Source organism: Leptosomus discolor, chromosome 7, assembly GCF_034619465.1.
Source record: "Leptosomus discolor isolate bLepDis1 chromosome 7, bLepDis1.hap2, whole genome shotgun sequence".
Taxonomy (NCBI): Eukaryota; Metazoa; Chordata; class Aves; order Leptosomiformes; family Leptosomidae; genus Leptosomus; species Leptosomus discolor.
Genome location: NC_141397.1, coordinates 31,425,651 through 31,447,736, shown reverse-complemented (window position 1 = coordinate 31,447,736; position 22,086 = coordinate 31,425,651). Strand labels below are relative to the sequence as shown.

Below are 22,086 nucleotides of genomic sequence, written 5' to 3'. Positions count from 1 at the left end.
AAGTTTTAGAGAAGCTTGTTGAACTAGTAACCTGGACTGAGTGATTGTTATTAGACCAGGATGCATCTATTGTTGTAAGAGCTAGAACGCCTCTCTGCAGGCTATTACTCAGAGCTTCTGATGAAGGTATTTTTTTTACTTAAATTACTGGTTTGAAGTTTCCCTCCTTATTTAGCTGCATGCAGCTGGGCCCCAGTAAAGTGTGTGTCTTGCCAAGACATGGAAGACAAGTGCTAAGCCTGGAGCTCTGCTAGCTGTAAGACCAGGATGATTCCCACAGCTTTGTGGGCATCACCATGTGGCAGCCCTGTACCTCCTGAGCCTCATGTTTTGCTCATGGGTGAGAAAAAAGCTATCTGTTTTAACCAGGTTAGGTCAACAAGAAAGCAGAAGCTACAGGTTGGAAGCTGTGTTTGGGTTCCCTTTGCTGCCCAAAAGTTAAGTGTAAACAAGAGAAAGGTACTATCACTGCTGGCAGGCCAGGAGCAAGCAGGCAATTTAGGCTCAGCTGCAGGTATGTCCACATGGCCTAATGAGTGAGCCCAGTGCTCCACACAGCCATGCTGAGAAGCAGGACACATCTGGCCAGATGAAATTACACCGCAAGCCAGCCCTCTTACCTTACCTACCTGGGTACCAGAGGTAGCCTAGCCAGAGCTGGCTCCGGTGTTTTGAACAGCACCACATTGTACTGCATGGACATGTCCTGTCTTGCCATTGCAAGGCTTGGTTCTTCTGGGTTAGGGCTGAAGTTTGCACTGATAATACCTGTGCTACATCCCTTCTTTAAACAAAACATGTAACGTGTCTCTCAACAAAGTCCTGTAACCTCATTTAATTCAGCCTCTACAAACACCAGTTTGCAGCACTTAAGGCTAACCAAGTATCTTCCTATCTTTGTTGAAAGTCTGGAGTTATTATTTTACTGGAAATCCTTGGCTTCCTGGTGTTATGTTTTATTACTGTTGCACAGAGCATACCACATACCTTGGGGAACAGTAAATGCCACTGCAAGAAGCACATCAGCACACAGTTCTGTGAGTCTCACCAGAGACACCATTACTGAGCCAGACGTCTAGCCAGGACCCCCTTTGGTGGGACACTCACCAGCAGACTGTGAGGGTGCCCAAGGCCGCAGACCATACTGCCAACCTGAAGGAATCAGACACCTTGAGTGACAGCTGAAATTATTTGTACGGTTCAGTTTTTAAAACCTTGATCCTTCTACAGACTGCTGGAGGACCTGCAATCCCCAAAGCACTTTCTGTAACTCAGCCCCACAGTTTTACTCAGATGCCATACATACTCTTCATTTTAAAACAGACGGTTTTGACATATTAGGACCATTTAAAAAACAGCCTCAGTCTACACAGCTGCCGCCCCTTGCCTTTCCCCTACCTTGTCTGCTTGATCTGCTCTGGGGGCTACAATGATGTCCTCCTCATAAATAAAGCCAGCTCAAGCAGCTCCTGCGGTGTCCTCTGGTCCTCTTTGCCTTTACCCTCATCCCACCTCCCATGTTTCCATACTGTTCCCAACAGTCCTCAGTAATCACACAGTTAAATTAGACCCTGTTCCCAGCCCCCATAGAACAGACTCTCAGGTAAACACTTGATCCCAAAATCACAGTCACCTTCTTTCCCTTTTGGCCAGAGCTTCCCACACAGCTTTGCAAGTCCTCATACCAATAGCTAGTTTCTTTGCTCTTTGGAAGTTTTCCATCCCCCTGATTTCTAGCCCTCTGAAAAGGCCTTTGGATCAAACCAACTCTTCCAGGTTTCAGCTAGCATGTTGCAGTTACTGACTCCATGCCTCTCATCTGCCAGGGACAGGCTTTAGCCTGTGTCGGAAAACTGAGCATCCCTCCTTCATGTCAGAGCATTTTTCAGTACAGCACTTTCCATAACAACCCCACAGCATCAGGCAGAGGTAATAAAGTGTACTGCAGTGGACCTCCTATAGCATCCCACAGGAGCAGGATGATTTCCAGCAGAAAGAGGAGAAAAGCAGCTACCTCCGAAGAATGTGATATACTAACCTTCCCATGTCACACCTTATACTTACCTTTTCATACCTCTACATCCCTAAAACTGGCTGGGTTCAAGCTATGCTAAATACTATCTCAAAAACTCTTCTGATAGTATTTCTGCTATGATAAAGCAGTTTATTAAAACCACAAGAAAATGCAGTTCAATATATGTTTCAGATTCTACTTGGCAGATTCAAAAAGGTTGCTCAAATACACCAGTTGTTGAATGGGAACTGGAAGCTTACAGCCAAGATTTAGCCTCACCAGTACTCCTGGGCAGGAGTCAGAGGCACAAGACGGGCAGGAATTTTGTGGGAGGGCTCACAAGTTGAGGTAAGGTCACAAACCCCACAAAACTTGTATTCAAAACTTTGAAACAGGAGAGGGAGACAGCTGAGGGCTTTAGGATAGCATCACTGCCTGTAATCACTTGCAGAATTTTGCAGGGCTCGAGGAGTGAAAGGGGGAAAAAGAACCTCTGGGGACAGAGCCACTTTCATCACGGGCAATGGGAACTGCTAATGAAGGACAACAGGAACTAAGAGGAATGAGTAAGAGTTCCAATATTTTATTGGCAAGTTCGACATCTGGTTAAACAATACGTACGTTTGAAGCTTGACATCGAGTAGCTCTCACATACAAACCATCGCGGTACCTCAGCAAATTCACAGGGCTGAAGGAAAAGCCATATCTGCATGCTCCCAGGAGCAGGGCAGACAGCAGTAGGCATGCAGGGTAGCTGAGAGGGATGGAAGGGGGATGGAGGAGAGCGAGGGATAACCATCTGCCTTCCCTAGATCAAATTAACCAGCTAATTTCCCCAGGCACTCTCTATAGAAACAAGCTGCTCCAGAGGGTGATTCACTGCTCGATGTTATACTGCTGCTTTACAGTCTTCCCGTGAATTTACTTCCCATTTCTCAGAGGAATGCTCTCACCAGCAACCGCAGAGCATGGCCAGGGAGACGTGGTGGCTAATTTTGAGGCCTATAGATGGGGAGCATGAATCTCCCTTCCCTTTGCCCTGCCTCCCCAGCTACCCATTGTGAATTAGCATGTAAACAAGTGGTATTCACCCCATATTCACAGCTGAGGAATTTGTCAAGAAACAGGACCTCTCACGTGCTGCCATACATAGCAGAAAAATATACACTGCAGATTCTAATTTCATCCCGATCTCAGATGGACTTTTTGCAATTTGCCACAAACCCTCTTTTTCCCATCATACAGCATCAGGTCTGCCCAGGCAGTGTCTATCACACTGGTAAAGAAGTCCCTGTGAATGCTCAGTAAAGTGTCCATTTGGGTGGACAAGTGCATGATCTGCCTGTCCAAATCTGCTGCCAACCCACAGGGATTTCAACCCATTGAAGTCAATAGGAGGGCTTTCACTGATTTTAACGGATAGATTTAAATAAATTTCACATGCAGAATTAATTCACAGATCAAGCTCCACCTGCTCCTAAAATCTAACTGATTTGGGAAAAAACACACAGTCTTTCCTTCCCTGTTTCCAGCTAACTGAACTGTATCCAACTTCTGAATGAACATGATTTACCCAAAGGAAGACTTTTTCCACCAATATTGACTGGCTGTAATTACATGTACATTCACAACATGTATGCTCCCTTATTAAAAAATTGCCCAAGTGGTAATGAGGAAAAGAAATGATGGTTCTGTGTTTGAAAGAATAACTGTGCAGACTGAAGTTTGCTGCTATATTAATATAGCACCGACAGATGCTGTAATTAGAAAGTAAAAGGCAAACAGAGGAACTGTTAATAGTTTTGTGCACTGTTAGGTGTCTCCTAAAACTAAAATGCTTCTTTAGGGAAGTGATAATGTCTTCATATGTGATCCTGGGCCTACTCTAAAATGCTAAAGACCTGTCCTCACAGGTGTCATACACCATAACCACAGGGCTATATTTGCAAATTGCTCCATTTTCTATGGTTCTATTCTAAATTTATCACTATTTCTAATTCATTTCACCATTTCCAGCAGCACATTAGTTATTTTTTTCTTAAAGGTAGGATGTATATTATTTTTAGCAGTGATCCGTCCACATGCTGAATTAGATACAGAACACAAACGAAGGACAGTAATATGCTGCTTCCACTACAAAAAAAAGAAAAATATTTAGATTCAGTAGAAAGCAGGCAGGTGATGCGTTAGTTTAATGTACTGTTCTAATTTCTGCTGGAAAAAGATTTCTATGTTGGCACAGCGCACCAGAGGAATTAAGTGAGTGAACTCAACATGGCATCTATCAAAAGACAAGATATTTCTTCTATTCTGGTTTGATAACAATATAGAATCCTTCTGAAGGTAGATGAATTCCAATGTTAAAAAAATCCAACACAAAAAAAAACCCAACAACAACAAAAACAAACAAACGAACAAAAAAACCTAAACCAAAACAAAATAAGCAATAAAAAACTCCAAACAGGCACAACAACTAATTAGAGCAAGCGCACACAACAGTTCTGCGCACCTGGAAGAAAAGGTCAGGACTGCAGTGGCACAAGTTCTGCAGATCGAGTCAAGAGGTGGAAAACTCACCTAGAACTTCATTCTAGCTAATACTTCTTTCTAGATAATACTACATGAATACTACTGAAGGAGTCACATCTCATTTTCAGTCATATCTAGAGGGGAAAAAAACCTCAGGAGCGAAAACCGTATCTATTATTTGCATTATTTGCGGGATCTGTTCTCAGAGATATTTCCAACTGAATCACAGGAAAGCCTGTGGCTGCTAGGTTCCTGTCTGCCTGGAAGGACAGCAATGCATAAGAGCAGGGTAGTGTCGCTTTGTTCTGGAGCAAACCAGAAAGCACAGGGTATAGCCCAGGCTCTCCAGCCCACCCAGAGAGCCTAAGAATCACAACTAGTCAAAAAGAAGGTAATGAAACGGAAATAGCAACTGCTTGATGGCAACAGTGAGCTCCAGCCCTACAGCTTTCCCCTCTACTGTGTTCCTCCTTCCCTAAGAGCAGTCTCAGGAATAGATTTTCTCTGGCTGTTCACAGTGCTGTTGGATCACCTCGGCAAGGTCAAGACACCGCAAAATTCGCCATTTCTCAGCAGCCAGCTCCTCCTTGGATACCTGGCCCAGCAGTTTTTTGGCAAAGAGGTTCTGATCCTGCATGAAAAGTCCCACAGCAGATCTCGGGGCTTGAGGGAGGTTCTCCAGGCAACCACTTGTGAAACAGAAGTTGATTTTCTTTTCACGTCTCATCCCTGGTCCCCTTTCTTCAATCCATGTCAGAGGCCTAGTGTGGAAGAGCAGAGAAAATAAGATTATTTATGAAGAAATGGAATCATGAGCTACAGTTCATGCTTTTTTCTCAGCGTTTACAGAAAATGCCCTAATAAATGTACCATTTTTAAATTTCAGTCATTGCGTATTCATGTAACATGTTCTGACCAACATGCCTTGTGGTTACAGAGTTGAACACCAGGTAATCGTTTTAACTCTGCCACTGCTTCATGCCATGACTTTCAGCACACCATCTAAGCTCTCTCCAACCTTGTTTTCCCCATGTACAAAATGATGCCAGCAGCGTCTAGCCATCTCACAGGGAAGAGGGAAGTTGAATTTGTTTGTGCACTTGGATGAAAAGTGCAGTTAAACATCCAAATCCTTTGTGCACAATGCAATCACAGCTAAACTCAGAAGGCCCTCAAAGTCTAGTCATTCCTCCAGCAGGAATAAATTTACATCACTCAGGTGCATAACGATGACCCAGGTGCTACTGTGCAAGCTGAACACCACCCCTTTAGGCTGAGGTGGTCAGACGGCAAGCTCGCTCATACAGACACTAGCATCCGCACGCTCTGAACTTTTCAAATACGTTTCTTTCTCTTCACTGGGAGCACCGAGTTGATCCTAGAGATTACACCAGAAGATGTCAATTTTTCCTATTTCAGCTACGAAGACTCTCAGGCAGGTCTTTCTTAATCAGAGCAAAATCCTGCCTTATGCCAATGTGACAGTTGGCATAATCAGTGCTTGATCTCCAGGCCAAGCATTGATGCTGTTGGCTATCGACTGGCATAGCTCACAGGTCCTCACACTTTCCTCCCCAACTTCTCAGTTTGGCTGAGGAAAGAGGAGCCATGGGACATGCTGCATCACTTCAGGGGACTTAAACTCCCTGGCTCAACACTGCAAATGCTTGCCGAGGCTTTGAGGAATGGTCCCCAACACCAGCCACAGCCACGATCCTCCCTTCCTGCTCTTTTGTCAGCTGCCTAAACCATGCCATTACCTTTCTGCAGGTCATTCATCAGCACTCACTACTGCCTGTGTTTAGAGGATGCACATTATTTTTCTTACTTGGTTATTGATGGCCCTTCCACAGTCCTTTATGGCCCACTTCAGTCTGCCACTCACAAATTATGAGGGCGTCAATAGCATGGAAGAATAAATTCTGTCTCCAAGTACTGCCCATTAAATCTTCAATATCATTAGATCTGGGAAGTCCTTGTCAGTCTACCCTGAACACATTCTGCAGAGCACTCAGCTTAATGACTCTGCACCTCTCATCTTTTATGCTTTAGGATCCAGTTTCTATATTCACATCATTGTATCAATTATTCTTTGTTCACCCGTACTACCACACGCACACCCTACAAATTAAGCCTGGCCAGATGAACCTGACTCAACAGAATAAAACAACTGGAGAAAAAAAAAAAATTTACCCAAGTCACAGCCTGCAAAAACACACCAAAAAAAGTCCTCAGAGGACTAATAAATCAGAACACATCATGCATTCCAGGAAGTCCCAAGGCTACATGTCGCTGCAGGCCAGAAGGGTGCTTGAGGGTCATATCACTTGGTGCTTTCTATGTCCTCACCCTCCTTCCCCAAGGTGCTGGCTGTTGACCTGGGTCAGAGGCAGGCTGCTGAGCAAGCTGGGTTTTGCTCTGACTCAACAGAGCCAGTTTTATATTCTTTAAGCCACTGTTATCCAAAGCTGATTTATCTCAGCTAGGCAGGTATGAAGAAACCACTGGGAAGGCATAGGCAAAGACATCCACCTGTAATAGAGGTGGGTCCATAATATGATCCAAAACAGGGTCACCTCCCTGGGGTCATCTAGACCAGAGGCACACCAATGACTAGGCTCGAGTATATGTCGTCTTCTCCTCTAGCTTGGGGAAGCCAATGAATGAGAAGCATAATCATGCAGGGTGGGCAGAATTTAATCAAAGTGAATAAAATGACGGATTTAGATCAGTGAGCAGGAAAATGCTGGTTTTACTATCAGATTTATCTTCTCCTGTGATTGGATTTTTAGTTATTTTCCCAGAGAGAGGTTTCTTCTACTTGATTGGTGACTGAAACATGTTAATTTTTAATTTACAATAACTTCTACACTAAAATTAGCCCCCTTTTTTTTGCTACAAAGATATGTATGCTGCAAGTCTGCACACTATTCAAGCAATTTTTTAGCTTAAGAAACAGGTTTGTATTTTATGTCAGAAAATTGTGGAGAATTGCCAGGTTGTTTAATAGATCATTTACCCATTTTCATTAAAGATTTGTATCAAAGTATTTTTTGTCTATGGATGTAGTTAGTTAGACGTGTTAGCAGTGTTACTTAGAAGCAACAAATGCAATGGTTTGGGTAGCTGAATAAAGCCACATTAAATATGTTGTACAGTTAAAGAATGAAAAGAAAGTTTAACCAAACACTAACAAACAACTTTTATACTGACTTTTTACAAAGCAAGCACTATCTGCAGTGAAGAAACCACCCTGACTTTTTATGGTCATTTTGTCTTTCCAGATTTTAGCCTGGTAGACCTCTCCTAGCTACATTTTATTCAGAGATTGGAAGAGACTTTCTGCTTTTCTGATTCCTCGTTTTTTCAAGTAATGAGTGGCCCTAGTTGGACTGCCTTAGTTAAATAAACCAAAACAAAGTGAACACTCTTTGTACCTGCAGAATAATTAAGCTGGTTTCATGCTGGGTGCACTCAGCTTAACATTTTATGCAGCACCTTCTTCAGAAAGCATGTATTACATGATTTTTTATGGATGTTCAATTTGAAGATTTTTATTAGACTTTGTAAGCATAGATCTCAATACAAACATAATTTCAAACATTTATTGACAGAATATGTGTTCAGAAAATGTCTTCAGTTTCTTTTAAACATCTCCCTTTCCATGCATTGAAAATGCCAATATTTTTTATTTACCATGCAACCAAAAATGGTACCTTACCTTGGATGGGAATTAGACAATTAAGCCCTACCCCTAATAAAAAGACATTGCCCAAATCCTTATCTCTCCAGCTCACACTAAAATTTCATTTTTGACATTTACTGAATCCAAGCTCTGCAACCCTGGGACAGAAACAGCAGTCCCAAACCAGCCATGCTATCAGTAGAAGTTTGGCTTTTCCTGGATTGCTCAGTGTTTTATCACAGAGAGGCTTTCAGCTCATCTGTCTTGGAAACACAACAGAGGCAGAGGTCATCTCCCAGATAGCTGGGCGTCAGGCATTCACACACACCTCCAAAATCCACCAGGGACAGATGAGCAGCCAGTGCGGGCTGTGCAGCAGAGACAGACTATCGCCTTTGCACAGATCCCCGCTTAACAAGCAGAACACAGGCTGCTGCAGTCTGCACCTGCTGTATTTTCCAAAGCAGAAAAGAGGCTGAATTAACCTGATTTCTCAAGGTTAGCGTAATCATGTCTTTCAAGAAAGGATAGGATTACTCTCAGGAAAGGTGCAGACCTTTCCCATCCTTCAGCAAAATAAAGGTTGGGCAAATTAAAGCTGTGACACCACCACCATGACTGCTGGCCATCTTCACTTGAGAGAGAGTGGGCCAAATTCTCTACTGCTGTAACTCCACTGACGTCAATGGGGGAAGGTCAGCAGGAAATATGGCTCCGCCACCGAACAGAATACAGGAACGCTATGTAACTTTCCAGCCAGCATAAATTATCCCAAGAGACATAAAGCTGACTGTCCCTGAGGTCTTTAAAAAGCCCATGCTGACAAAACACACACTGACCCATACAAATAGTAGTGGGCTAAGAAAAGCAGGTATCGGTTAGTGGTGTAGAGCAGGAAAAACCCCGTAATCTAGAAACAGTTCTGCATCTAGCAAATATCATACATAGCAGCTAAGAACCACCTAGGAGACAGGACAGCTAGGGAAATGTTTAAGCCACCCGCTAGTTCCACCTGCTGGAATTAGTTCAAAATCTCACTCTATATAGACCTTTACAGCTACTCGTGTTACTAGCAAATTGCTGAGGGTAAACAGAGCTTGTATATGGAGGTCTGTCCTCTCACAACTGCATTTTAAAAGGAATTGGAAATTATGTTTTATTTACAGAGAGAGGAAGATTGCTAGGACAAGATGGTAATCCCATGATAAACTGCAGTGGGCTTTGTAGGACTGGGTGATAAAAAGCTTAACTAAACCCATGGCGAAACTAGCAGTTCAAATGAGCCCTGATTATTCACTCCCCAAATAGCTAGTCCTTCAGGTTAATCCTTTTTAAACTAAACACTTATCTAAAATTCTTAAAGAAGTAAGCATTCACATTTGGCAATTTTTTTTTTCTTTTTTGTTGTTGTTGGGTTTGGGTTATTTTTTTGTTTGTTTTAAGTGTTCTAGCAGTATATGTGCGACAAAAAAAGGATAATTTACTACAAATGAAGACAGGCCAGAATCTTTTCCCATGGTGTCTTATTTTCCCCTGCTTTCCCTAGTCTTGTTATATGCCTATGAGGGGGTCATCTGTCTCAAAGGCAGAGTGTGCCATGTGGAAAAAACAGGAAAACAGGAGTGAAGAGAAAGGGACAAACTGTCCCATCACCCTTCCTACTTCCTAGGAAATGTACAGAGCTTGGGTAACTTCTCTGTACTTTTTCATGACAAGCAATTCTCAAGTTGCACCTTAGCGTGCAGTAAACTGTCGTTGTAAGTAACTTCAACCTATCTGAAACCTCCATGGACATGACCCTCCATGTGCATGGCCCAGAATGACCAAAATGGACAGTTTCCAGCAAAATACACCACCAGACTTTGGACCAAGTTGAGTACTCAATCTGCACTATGAAACACTGCTGACTTACTTCATGGTCATATAATATTTAGAAATATACTATTTTATAGCAAGGCCATTAAAAAGATACTATTTGATAGCAAGGCTATTGTTAGCATGTAATAAAAGGGAGATCAAACCCATTGTTTTAAAATGCATCATCAAAAGAGTTTTCTGCAAGAGCCAGGCTCGTGGTGCAATGACTGGAAAAAATGACATTTAATCCTGGCTGCTGGATTCTCACTCAGTCTGACACACTCATGCAACAGAAGAAAAAAAAAGAAAGAAATGGGCAACAGACTGATGTCCTACTCAGGAAAAAATCACAGAAACTTCAGGATTGCAGATTAGGCATTAGTCAAGAGCAAACTTTGCGTGTTGGCCTTTCAGTAGTTTATTACACTTCTCCTCAAAATGTGTAATTTTCTCTTAACCTCCAGCCAGTACTACGTACTAGCACAAGCATTAAAGTGCTATAAGCTAAGTATTATAACTAGTGCATTACCTTTTCAAATAGTCATATATTTTCAACTTTTAAAGAAAGGTTAGCTTTCAATGTGCAGCTAGAATGTCTGATGCTAAACAAAAAATATCCTGTCTCTGAAGAATTCTTCAGAGCGCAGGAGAAGGGTCTCTCAGTCCTGGGCATGCTAAAACACTTTATGGGTCCATTCCTAGATTCAGACATCAGAAAAGAGCTTTTAAACCTCTTTGTGCTCTTCAGCAGACATTGTTTGGTGATGGCTCTTTTTACTGTGAATACTAAAGGAAGCACTTTAAGATCTGTTTCTCTTGTACACTTTTATGCCAGCATCCACCCATTCTGTTTCCGCAAGAAGAAGAGAGGATGCAGAACTCCTGCAGACAATACCTGAGGAGCCTGACTCACATGCTGCCATGGCCATTACTCACTTCTTGTTTGCTGTCTGAAAGTGAACAGTCATTCTGGAATAATTCTTATCCTTCTGCATTTTTCTGGTGGCAGAGGTAACAGTGAGGTCTCCAAAGAGGTCAATCAGCCAAGTCAGTCGGGCAATTCCACTGAAAGCTGGAAATCCTGTTTTGTTTTCATCGAGGACGCTACCTGGTGCAACAGAAAGTTTTGAGAAATGGGAAAGGGAACAATGCCCTCTGCACAGGAAAGGCTGAAGAAAGTGCAGTTTGCAGTTTAGAGTTTAGAGACCAGGGTGTAGAAAGGCCATGAGGGGATGGATTGAGTAGGAAAGCCAATAAACATGGTCAACCTTGAAACTGATCTGTTGGTGAGCTATGACAGAGAAGGCTACACAAAGTACATATACAACAAACCCTTCAGGACATGTTGAGGACAGGAGGATGTACATGGATTCAACAAAGGAACAATGTAGGGAGAAAACAACAGCTTGAAAATCTCTCCCAGCTCTTCTAGGGCCAAACACCATATGGAAGACTAAAGGTCCCCACTAGAAATTGGGACAGTTCCCCAGAGCTCATCCTCCTCTCCGAGACCAATATGAATGAGAAATTGATCACTGCCACCAAAGTGCAGAAGGGATAAAGAAGTGCTCTCTCCTCCATACAACAAGGCATGGGCTTGCATTCATCACCAGATAGCAGAAAGAGATTAGCAAAGCAACAGTCCATAGAAGACAACTGTTAGAGCAAAAGTGCTTTCCAGACTAATGCCTGTGTCTCTAGTTAGTTTATATACAGACTCTCATCAAAAAGGACTGAATGAAGCCTGGAAGGACAGACATCCCTGTGGAGCAGCCTGACAAATCCAGATGGACTTTGATTTCCTCACAGCTACTGACCTGTGAAATGCAATGTTCCCTTCACCAGGTCTTTCCCAGCCACCTCTTTTTTCAGCTGCTTGTACTCTTCAGTCAGAAGCTCAATATGCTCTACATGGAGTACTTTATCTGCCATTAAAAAAAAAAAAAAATCAAAACCAAAAATCAGGACAGATTAAATATGAGCTTTCTGTGTGAATTAAAGGCATGTCTAAGCAGTAAAGGCTTCACCAGCCACCAGTGGGAACTCACTTAGAAATGTTCTCACGCATGGCTGGCAAAATGATGTTGGGAAGAAAATCAAACATAGGCCCTGTGCTGAGGCATCAATCTGGGTTAAGGATTTTCAGGAGACAACAAATATAGAGACTACAGGAACGGCAGCCACTATGTTTAACAGAAACTGTAATGAAACCCAATACCCAACTAAGGCCGAAACATGAGTCTTCAAAGTAAAAGACGGATTAATTCTTGGCCTCATTCCCCTCACATTTCCTTGTTCTGCATTTTTCCTCCCAGGGTGGTAGGAAAGAAAAAGGAGGGGGGAAAAAGATAGCATAATACTCAGACCCAGATTGTAACAATATGTTAAAGAGTACCTCCCTCCATTCCAATTAATTGGGCTACTTTGAATAGAGGCTATCCGATACACGTTGATGTGGCCCTCACTCAATGTGTTTTTTCTGGAAGGTTTCCAGGAGAGTCAGTTTAGGCTGCTGACAGTAACTGCTGCCGCTTCAAGAGAAGAGGCATAAATTCTGCTCAATGGGAAGCCATTTGGTGAGCAACAAGGCAGTAAGTGGTGTTGGAACTGGGAAACAGCAAAGCAGAAATCCTATACCTCCGGTGTTTTAGGACAGAAGTCACAAAGGAAATTTTTAAGTAGTGGTATAAATAGTGCGGCTTGTCCAAATGGTTTGCACTCTGCTTCTGCCCAGCACTGTTTTTTCCCTTGCAGCCCCACACATCCCCACTGGCCTCAAATGAACTGCCAGCTTCTGACCCTTGGCACCGCAGGGATGGGACCACACGCTATCCAGAAATAAAGAGATTTTGCTTGGAGACAAGCTGTCTTTCAGACAGGGACGCCTTCCTGGCTTACAATAACATGAGCAGCTGTGTGTGACCAGCACACCCCAAATGCTAGAAGCTAGGAAAGCTATTTCCAGTTTTGTTTTCAGTGGGAGAGAAGAGGGAAGTGCACAAGTCCAATGCCTACATTCATTAAGTGCTCTGCTATCACTGCGATGGAATTTTCCTTCTCTAACTGCATTCTTAGTGTCACAAGCAGAGACTAGCGCTTTTGTGAGGGCACATGGACCTTACTCTTAGCATTGACACTTGCGTGTTTATTTCCCCATTGACACACATCTTAAATCCTAGACTGACACATGTCTGAGACAGGCATACTCCCTTGTATGTCATGATTAATAGTGGACTGGAGCCCTGCCTTTGAGTTCAATGCCTTTTGGTGCTGCCCAAGAGGTAATACTGTTTACACCCTTGAGAACAAATGCATTACCTTTCTGCTCAGCCATCTCCCAGAGCTCATGGGCCGCCTTAGCAGACAAAGCCATGGGGTACTCAACAACAACGTGTTTCCCAGCTTCTAAAAACATTCTGAAAGGGATAGAAGATCAGTCTTTAAGAAGTATATTATTGTAATAATCTCTCTCCACTGTGCAAGCTGATTTCATTCCCACAGTCAGCCCCATATGGACAAACACACAACACAGAGTGACAGAAATAAACAGCAAGTTTCCTAGCAAGGCTGGTGTGGCGGCTACATCACACATTTGTGATGGAGAGCCAGGTTTTAATTCTCCTTTTTCCACAGAATTCCCTCACTCACCTACAGCAAGTCACTAAAATGCCACAGCATTGAGCACTGCAATTTCTAACTTCCAGACACTTGAGTGGCTGGAGTGGGGTACCAGAGTGCCCTTCCTCTATCTAATCTGTGAGGAAAGGCTTTGAATCCTGTTTTAAGCCACCTGTCCATCAAACACAGGCCTAGAGGTACACAATTGGAATTACTTGGGAAATGAATGCATCTTAAATCCTATTCTCTTGCAGGGCTTATTGGGTGCTCTAGTGAACTCACTGTCATTCACTTCAGGCTTCTAGTCTGGCAGTCTCTTCTCCAGCGTCCACATCCCCACCTGCAACAGCTTTCACAGATCCTCTATGCTTCTAAATTACAAGGGAAAGAGTAAAAAAAGGGAAAAAAAAAAAAACCACACCAAAATACCTGATGGTTTCTTCATGGCTTCTGTTCTCTGTGCTGATGAAGGCTGCATGGATCTCTTCACTTCTTAGAGCATCTTCTAGGCTGATCTGCTTGGCCTCATTAATACTGCCAAAGCTTCTCCTGTGTATTTAGCATAAATACAACCAGAGCATAACTGTTACAATCCATTCTTCCCAACTGCATGTTGTGCAGCAGCACTTAGAAATTGTTCCCAGGGACCACTGTCTCACTGAGCTCAATCAGGGTAGAACAAAGGCAGCTTGTTATCCAGGAAGGGCATGAGCACTTACATACAGAAGTGGCATGCACAAAAGAACAAAACAGATGGACCAGTGTGTAGGTGGTAGTATCAGTACAGAAAATATCCTGCTATTGAAGTGTAAAGTGCTTTTTGATTTTCCTTTTTCGGTTTTGGTGTTTCTTTTTTTAATAAGCATCATTACAAAAGAGCCATTTTAAAAGACTGACTTGAAGGAGGACAGTGCTTCTATGGAAGAGCTTCTCCCCACCATGCTGGAAAACGTGGGCAAAAGCATTTGAGTTGACAGGGCCACATGCAACTACAACACATATGGACAAGCAAAAGAGGGACAAAGCAGATGCTTGGCTATGATGGCTTACACCTTGCAACAACACACTGTGGCAGTGCTAAGGGGAAGGGTTTCTCGGCCACCACCCTGAGCACATCCCCACCTGAAAATGAAACAACACACACTCCCCAAAAAAGCCCTTTGCGTTAGTAAAGGCTGCAGGAGACACCTTGACAGTGTTAGGATGATAGGTGACATGAGAGTAGGCCACAAGCAGGACTCAAAAGCAAAGACAGGTAAAGTTTACATGCGACTAGAATGCAAGGAGCAAGGCAACATATCCAAGCAAGCTGTCTGTGAACCATGCATTTCGACAGCACTGTTTCTCAACAGAAGTAGTGGAAACCCTGTCTTCAGTGTTGTTCAAGGCTAGCTGTAGCACTAACAAAGGCATCAGGGAACCAAAAGCATATTTGGCAGGGAGATAAAATGGATGACCTAATGGGTCTTTTCAGTCTCAAACAACCCTGACTGCATGATTTAAATATAGCTGGAAAAATACATTCACAGTCTGAAATCCATACATGTACTGCCTAACTATTTAAAACCTTCATGCTCTGCTGTCATGGGGCAGACAGTCTAGCAGGAATGTTCAGGAGAAGGTATATGCTAAATTTCCACATCTTCAAGCTAGAAAAACTCTTCCTCTCTAAGAAGCAACCTTAGTGTATGTACTAAATTATGGGATTTTCTTTAAAGACACCAACAGGTTCAATACCTGGTGTAAAAAAAAAAAAAAAAATTAGAATTTTATGATGACGTTGCAGTATTAGGAGCTTTAAAACACATGTTTTTCTAAAAAACCTTTTTTGAGACTCTGTACAACTTCTGTTTTTTAAATGTTTCTACACATGTCATACAGACATTAGCTCATTAGTGTAATTATTGTCTCTACCATTCTAAACCTACAGAAAATTTCAGTCAGACAGAATTGCATTTCTTTTTATCACACAGATCCTACAGTGGGAACCTCTCTCAGCTTTTATTTTAGTCATTTCTGCGAGGTATCTCACTAAGGTAACCTATTTGTTCCCTCTTGCAAAGGTTTCTGTGCTCATTTCCTAGCTGCCACTCAGAATGACAGGCGTATTTGCACAAACTTTCCCTTTTCAGACAGCCTTAATTATAAGAGGAAAAAAAAAACCTGGATATTCATCCCCTGCCCCCCTCAAATAACAGTCCTCCACATGGAAAACCATGTGCATCAGAAGAAAGAAACATTACAAGATACATATTAAACATGCTAAGATGATATTTCTAACCTGGATACAAATCCCAAGAGTTTCAGGTGCTCAGAAGGGCTGGAAGGCATCGGATTCATCAAGTCTCTGATTCGTGCTAAGCCAGCAATTCCAACTCCAACCACCACTGTCCCAAACATTTTGTTAATCTGAACGAAGGAAAAAAAAAACAACATTTTTTTTAATTTTAGCAGGGAGGTGGGAAGGGAGGTGGGAGGATGGATTACTCTTGAACCCTGCTTTCATAGGGGGTTTCATAAGCCAAACCTTATTCAGATGTCAGCAACCAGCTAACAGAGTTGTGATGCTATAGGCTACTGAGCTCACTCACATCCCACTGAAATGTGGTCAAGCGGTTCAGCCTGTCACAGGACTTGTCTTGAGACTTGTATTTCACAGCTATTATATCACAGCTCCGGCACAAAGTCCTTCCTTTCCACGAATAGAATGTAGACTTCAAAAGTGAGACATTTTTCTATTTATACTGTTGCTTCCACGTTGGAAAGGAGCCAAAAGGTTCTGCAAACCCAGCAGAGCTTTATATAAACCCTGCTGACTTCCTGCGCATCTGCATCACAGCCTGCCCCGGGCCGCCACATGGACATTCGAAGTGCACCGCAGCATAGCCGGAACAACTGGGGACAGGGAGCAATGAGCATCTTTTCTTCATCTGTGTAACCACTGGCACATCCTACAAGTGTCAAGATGCAATGAACCATCTGATAATTTGGTCAAGATGCTTGCTTGACATTTCCATGCATAAAGCAAGCTCTGCCATCTCTTTAATGACAAGCAGGCATGTCCTCAAGATTTACATCTCCCAAAAGCACATTCCTGCCACAATTGTATCATTAGGGAGGACAAGCCACGTATTGCACTTGCTGGCTAGGCTGCTGGGCCACTGATAATAAATTCATCTGTTGGTTTTATGATTTGCCATTGATTTGTGGAAGCACTGGGCAACCGGTGTAACCCTTCAAACCTGCACTGTTCCACCACCCTGAGGACTAGCAACAGTTTGTAAAGTAATTTTAAGACTGACAGGAAAACCAGCCTAAAACCAATTCAAGGCAGCCCCTCTGCATTTTTTGTTCCTTCCATCCTACGACAGCATCCCTTCAAACTCTTGTTTCTTCTGTTTCAGTGTCCTTCTTCCTGCCACTGCCGATCCCTCACCCAAGTGAAATCTTTTCGACTGTTTCCACTACCTGGCTACAGCCCTTCAAATCCTTCTGAGACTTAAATGGATAAATGGACAACCCCACTTCACTCCTCCTTATGCCTCGTGTCTGACAGGATCACAATGCAGCGGCACAGCCATAAGTGGCTGTTCTGACAGTGCTAGAGGTTGACAGCTACTAAGAAATTACATCAACTGGCACAAAGGAAAAAAAAAAAAGTAAGTCCCTCTCCAACCCCATGTCATGTCTGGATTTTGTTTTCTATAAGCTCCTGCCTATGTATATATTCCTGTCAGTGCTGGACTCCGCTTACTTTATACATACCAAAAGGGTACACAGGTAAAACACACAGTGGTGTGTTTAATACAAAAGAATAAATGAGTGATATTAGAAGAGTTCTCTAGAGAGATTACAGTGACGTGTCATTACCAAATATTTCAAGTATATTGTGATGACACTGCTCACCAGGGAAGCAAGATATATAGGGATGAGAGAGAGGGTGAAAAGAAGGTAACATAGCCACACGACCCCTTTTCAGTTCCACCTACAGGCAGAGTCCTGGTCTGGGCTCTCAGTTACACTTGCTTTTCTCTATGGCCAGAGAGAAAAGAGACTGTGACTTGTAGAACAATCTCAGATGGAAGGAGCCCCTGGAGGTCACCCAATTCAAACTCCACCTAGTCGCACCACGACCACGCCAAGTCCTGTCTGTCTCCACGGATGGGAATCCAGCAACCTCCCAGGGCCCCTGCTCTAGCGTTCGACCACCCTCACAGCAAGAGCAACTTCTTAATATCTATTTGAGTTTCCTGCATTGCCTTTTGCCATTTCACTGCACATCTCCCAAAAGACTGTGGCTCCAGCTCCTCTACAGAAAGCTGTAGGCAGAAATTATACCCCCCTTTACCCCTCTTTTCTGGAGGCTGGATAAACCCGGTTCCCTAAGCCTCTCCTTGTTCATCATCTGCTCCAGCCCCCGACCATGTTGGTGGCTCTCCACCAGACCTGCTCCTGTATTTATCTCTCGTACCAAGGCATGCAAAACTGGACACAGCACTGCAGGTGTAGCCAGGTCCTGTTGGCTACACTCTTGCTAATGCAGTCCAGGACACGGTTGGCCTTCTTTGCCAGAAAAGCACGCTGTGGCCTTACATTCAACTTGCCCACCAGCATCTTCAAAGCACTTTCTGTCTTTCCAGCCAGGCAGTCCCCAGTCTGTACTGGTGCACAGGGTTATTCTCAGGGTTAATAAAGACATTTAACAGTATTGAAGATGAGCTTCGCAGTGACATCAGCCAAGTCCCTCAGCACCCTTGGATGTACCTTGTCTGGTGCCAGGGGCAGCTGTACATCCAATTAGCTCAAGAGCTGTACCACTGTTTCCTTCCACTGTGGGTAACGCTACATTTCCACAGTCTCTGCTAGCAGACTCAGAAACCAGGGAGGTCTGAAGACAGACCTTACTAGTGAAAGCTGCAAGGGAAAAAAAGGCATCAAGTACCTTTAATTTCCTTCACCCCAGCCCACTGAGCAGCAGGCTCCTGTTTTCTCAGCCTTCTTTTTGTCACTAAGGTACCCAGAGACACCCTTCCCATAGCTCATTTCAGCTCCAGCTGAGCTTTGCCTTTCCCAGCTCTGTCCCCGCAAGTTTGGTCACTGTCTCTATGTCCCTCATGGATAGCACCTCCCAGCTCATGCACTTTCTTTCTGTGTTTGAGCTCAATCAGGAGGTCCCTGCCGATCCACGCTGGCTTCCTGCCATGCTTGGCTCTGCTTGCAGCACACTGGAGTGGGGCAGCTGTGCTCTGGGGAGGTTGTCCCTGTAGATCAACCTCAGCCCCTCTGCTCCCCAGGGCAATCTCCCATAGGATCGTCCCAAGCAGAGCCATCAAAAACCCAAAAGCCTGCTCTTCTGAAGTGTATGGTGGTTGAAATTGTGATTCATAAAGGACTCCAGTGTAAATCAGGCTCAGGTCAGCAGAGGTTTAGAAGCAGTCCAGCTGGAGAGCAGCTGATCAGGGGCTTACTTTAAGTTCAGAAATTGTCAAGGTTACTGGAGTGTTAAGCTGTTAATATTTGCCTACTGCCTTTAGCAGGATTGGGAGTGGGAGTCACACAGCAGATAAATTCCCCTGAACCTCCTAGAGTCATTTCCAAGAACATTTTTTTTTTTTTTCTGTTGAGCTGCTGACCTCTGCTTCAATGAAGTGGAGAAGGTGGGGGAGCCAACTGCCATTTTCTATGCTACGAACAAAGAACATCTCTCCGAAGATGCTCAGGTTGCTGAACATCAACATTTTTGCCTCTCCTTTGAAAAAACTTTCCTAGCTTCATCTGATGAACAACTTCTGACCTCCCCAAAAGTCACATTTAAGGGAAGCAAGATGATTTCAACCTAAGAACAAAAACTGTTACTATGCAACCTATTGCCATAGCAACCAGCCATTGGTCCAGGTCAAGGGTTTGCAGACTAATACGGTATCCACACGGAAAGAAACAGCTACTGAATGTCGATTACAGAACCTTTGTTTATGCACGTAGCTAAAAGAAAAATCGCTATGTCTGCATCCCTCCTGCAGCTTTTTATTACCCTCATTTTTCTAACACAACAAATCCTGCAGCTGCTCAGGGAGTAAAGTAAATTAGATGTTTTTTGGAACTGTCATGGACCAAGTAAAAGCAGAATAGAGAATACTCATCTGAAAGTCCAGATGAATATATGAAAATACACTCCTTATTTCAAACCTTTACATCAGGATAACAGCTACAGTTATCTTTCAAGTACAAAAATGGTGGAGGAGGAAGCCCAAACTGTAAACTGCTGTGCCTGCCTTCCACGCCTTTTTTTTTAAAAAAAAAAAACAGTGACCTCAGTTAAAGCTTTGACAAAAATATTTCAGAGGCATTTTCAAGGCTGCTGAACTCTGGCTCCTGTCGTACTGAAAAAATTGTGCAGTAAGTGAAATAATAGTACATCAGCCAGTGTCCAAAAGCATTTTTTCCACCCTTTCCTAACTGGCTGTATGAAAGCAAAGGGACTGGTGAGAAGATTAGAAAGGGATGTCCTTTGTGCTCACAGGTTGTGGTTGAGGAGTGCCTCCCCCACTCAGCAGCAAACGCCCTGGTCTGGTCACTGCCAGCCCCACCAAGGGTCCCCTCTGAACCAGGGCAGGGGGACGTGGCAGCTGCCAACTGGCGCAGGAGCTATTCCCCACTGACAGTCAGCACAAGTGGCTTCTCTGACTGAGGGAGACAAGTTCTGCATGACACAGTGGCAGAGCCGAGAAAGGAATCTAGCTGAAGAGGATCATTTATCCTACAACAATATATCATCATCCTGTCACCCCTCTGCTCTGAGCTTTCTGTGCTGCTGCTGCTTATTTCCTCCATCGGATAGATCTATGCTACGCTGTAGCAAAAAAAGCACTCAATGCCCAAGTATTCTTGCAAAATTCAGCAGTAAAACAGGAATATTCAGCAGCAAAACAAGCAACAGAGTATGCCTAAAGGGATTGGTCACCCAGCAAATGTGTTCCTCCCCGGTGCAAGCAGAGCAGGACTGCAGCTCTTAGCTCTCAAAACCGCTAATGCTCACTGGGGTAAGCTTAAGAGAACTGAGGCTTACCTCTATTTTGTTCAACATTGCTAAGGCCATGCTAAGCCACTGCGGAGGCAAGATAAAAGGCAGAACTTAAGAATTATCTGCCCTTCAAGAAAATTTTTCATGGCATATCTAGACATTACAGGCTGAGAACGGGTACCCTCTCTCATGATATGTAGAGAATTTCAGTAAGCCTCATGCATTCTCCCAGTTTTCAAAGTCTTGTTCCCACAGGTATGAATGAGTGACTCACATCAGAAATCAAAATATTTTGTAATTAATGTCACCTGCAACAGCATAACACTGATGTGGGTGGCTTACCTGAGGTACTCCCAGCCTGGTCCTTTTAAGAGTCCTACTTCAAGTGACTAACATTTTACTGCCACACGTATCTTAAGAGAAGCAGAAACCTCACAGATGAGTACTTAGGCTGAAAATACTGCTGTCAACGTTAGTTCGCTTCTTCATACTCAGTAGTTGAACCATTTCATTTCTACAGTAATTTTTCAGCAATTTTTCACTCTCTCCAGCACCCCCTTCTATACCTGTCAGAACTTCGCTTACATTAAATCTATAACTCTACCAAACCTGAGTGCTGACACTTAAAAATAGACAATACAATCCCCACTGACCTGGCAGCCACCTCCCACTACTCTGAAGAGTAAAAGGGCACTCTTTTAGCCAGATGCCAGCAACTGGGGAGACTAGGATTCAGGGGCAGCTACTGGGCAACTGACTGTCTGAGCCTGGCTGCTGGAGCGATTCACCCTGTACATATATATATGTATATATACACACATATTCTCATTAGCAGACCTTCATCTTGCTCAGCCAGAGGGCAAAGCAGGATGAGGCTGCTGGTGCTGTCTGTGTTTCTGTGAGTGCTCTGTCTGTGACCTGTGTGGCTGGCCATGTACATGTGCATATACATGGTGCATACGTGCACTCTGTGTGTGTGTGCTGACTGGGAATATGTTTTCAGCCTCGGTACTGGTCGGACCAGGGGCCATGGAGTTGTGTAGCCTTGCCACTTTCAGGCGGCTGGATATTTTCCCCTAACATAAGCCATGCTGGACTGAGGAAGTTTTCCAGAGCTCTCTTTGAGCAGGCTTGTGGATTAGACATCATAGAAAACATTCGCTCTGTTAGGGCAGCAAAGCCCTGAGATGAGGGCTGCAGCATCTTCCTGAACAGAAGTTTTTAGGGGAACACTGGACAGACAGCAGCAGTCACTGTAAAATCAAAAAGTTGAAAACCTGAGGTTCCTTCCAGCCCTACATCTCTAATTTCAAATACCCAGAGACCTGGCAGATGCTGTACTCGGGGTGTTGGTACATGCAA

The 22,086-nt window shown here is 43.6% G+C and overlaps 1 protein-coding gene across 2 annotated transcripts in view; it reads right to left on the bottom strand.

The window, feature by feature from the left end:
* Positions 1-22,086, bottom strand: part of BLVRA (biliverdin reductase A) — a 37,923-nt gene that overhangs the window by 3,941 nt on the left and 11,896 nt on the right. The window contains exons 2-7 of one of the 2 annotated variants that reach the window (XM_086468152.1): positions 15,985-16,112; positions 14,133-14,252; positions 13,404-13,501; positions 11,903-12,010; positions 11,022-11,193; positions 5,139-5,304 (exon numbers count right to left, since the gene is read on the bottom strand). In XM_086468152.1, coding sequence (XP_086324278.1) covers positions 5,139-5,304; positions 11,022-11,193; positions 11,903-12,010; positions 13,404-13,501; positions 14,133-14,252; positions 15,985-16,103 — 783 coding nt within the window. In that variant the 5' untranslated portion in view covers positions 16,104-16,112. Of the gene's footprint in view, positions 1-2,581; positions 5,305-11,021; positions 11,194-11,902; positions 12,011-13,403; positions 13,502-14,132; positions 14,253-15,984; positions 16,113-22,086 lie in introns of those variants that run through there. The other variant, XM_009954254.2, reaches the window with a different exon arrangement.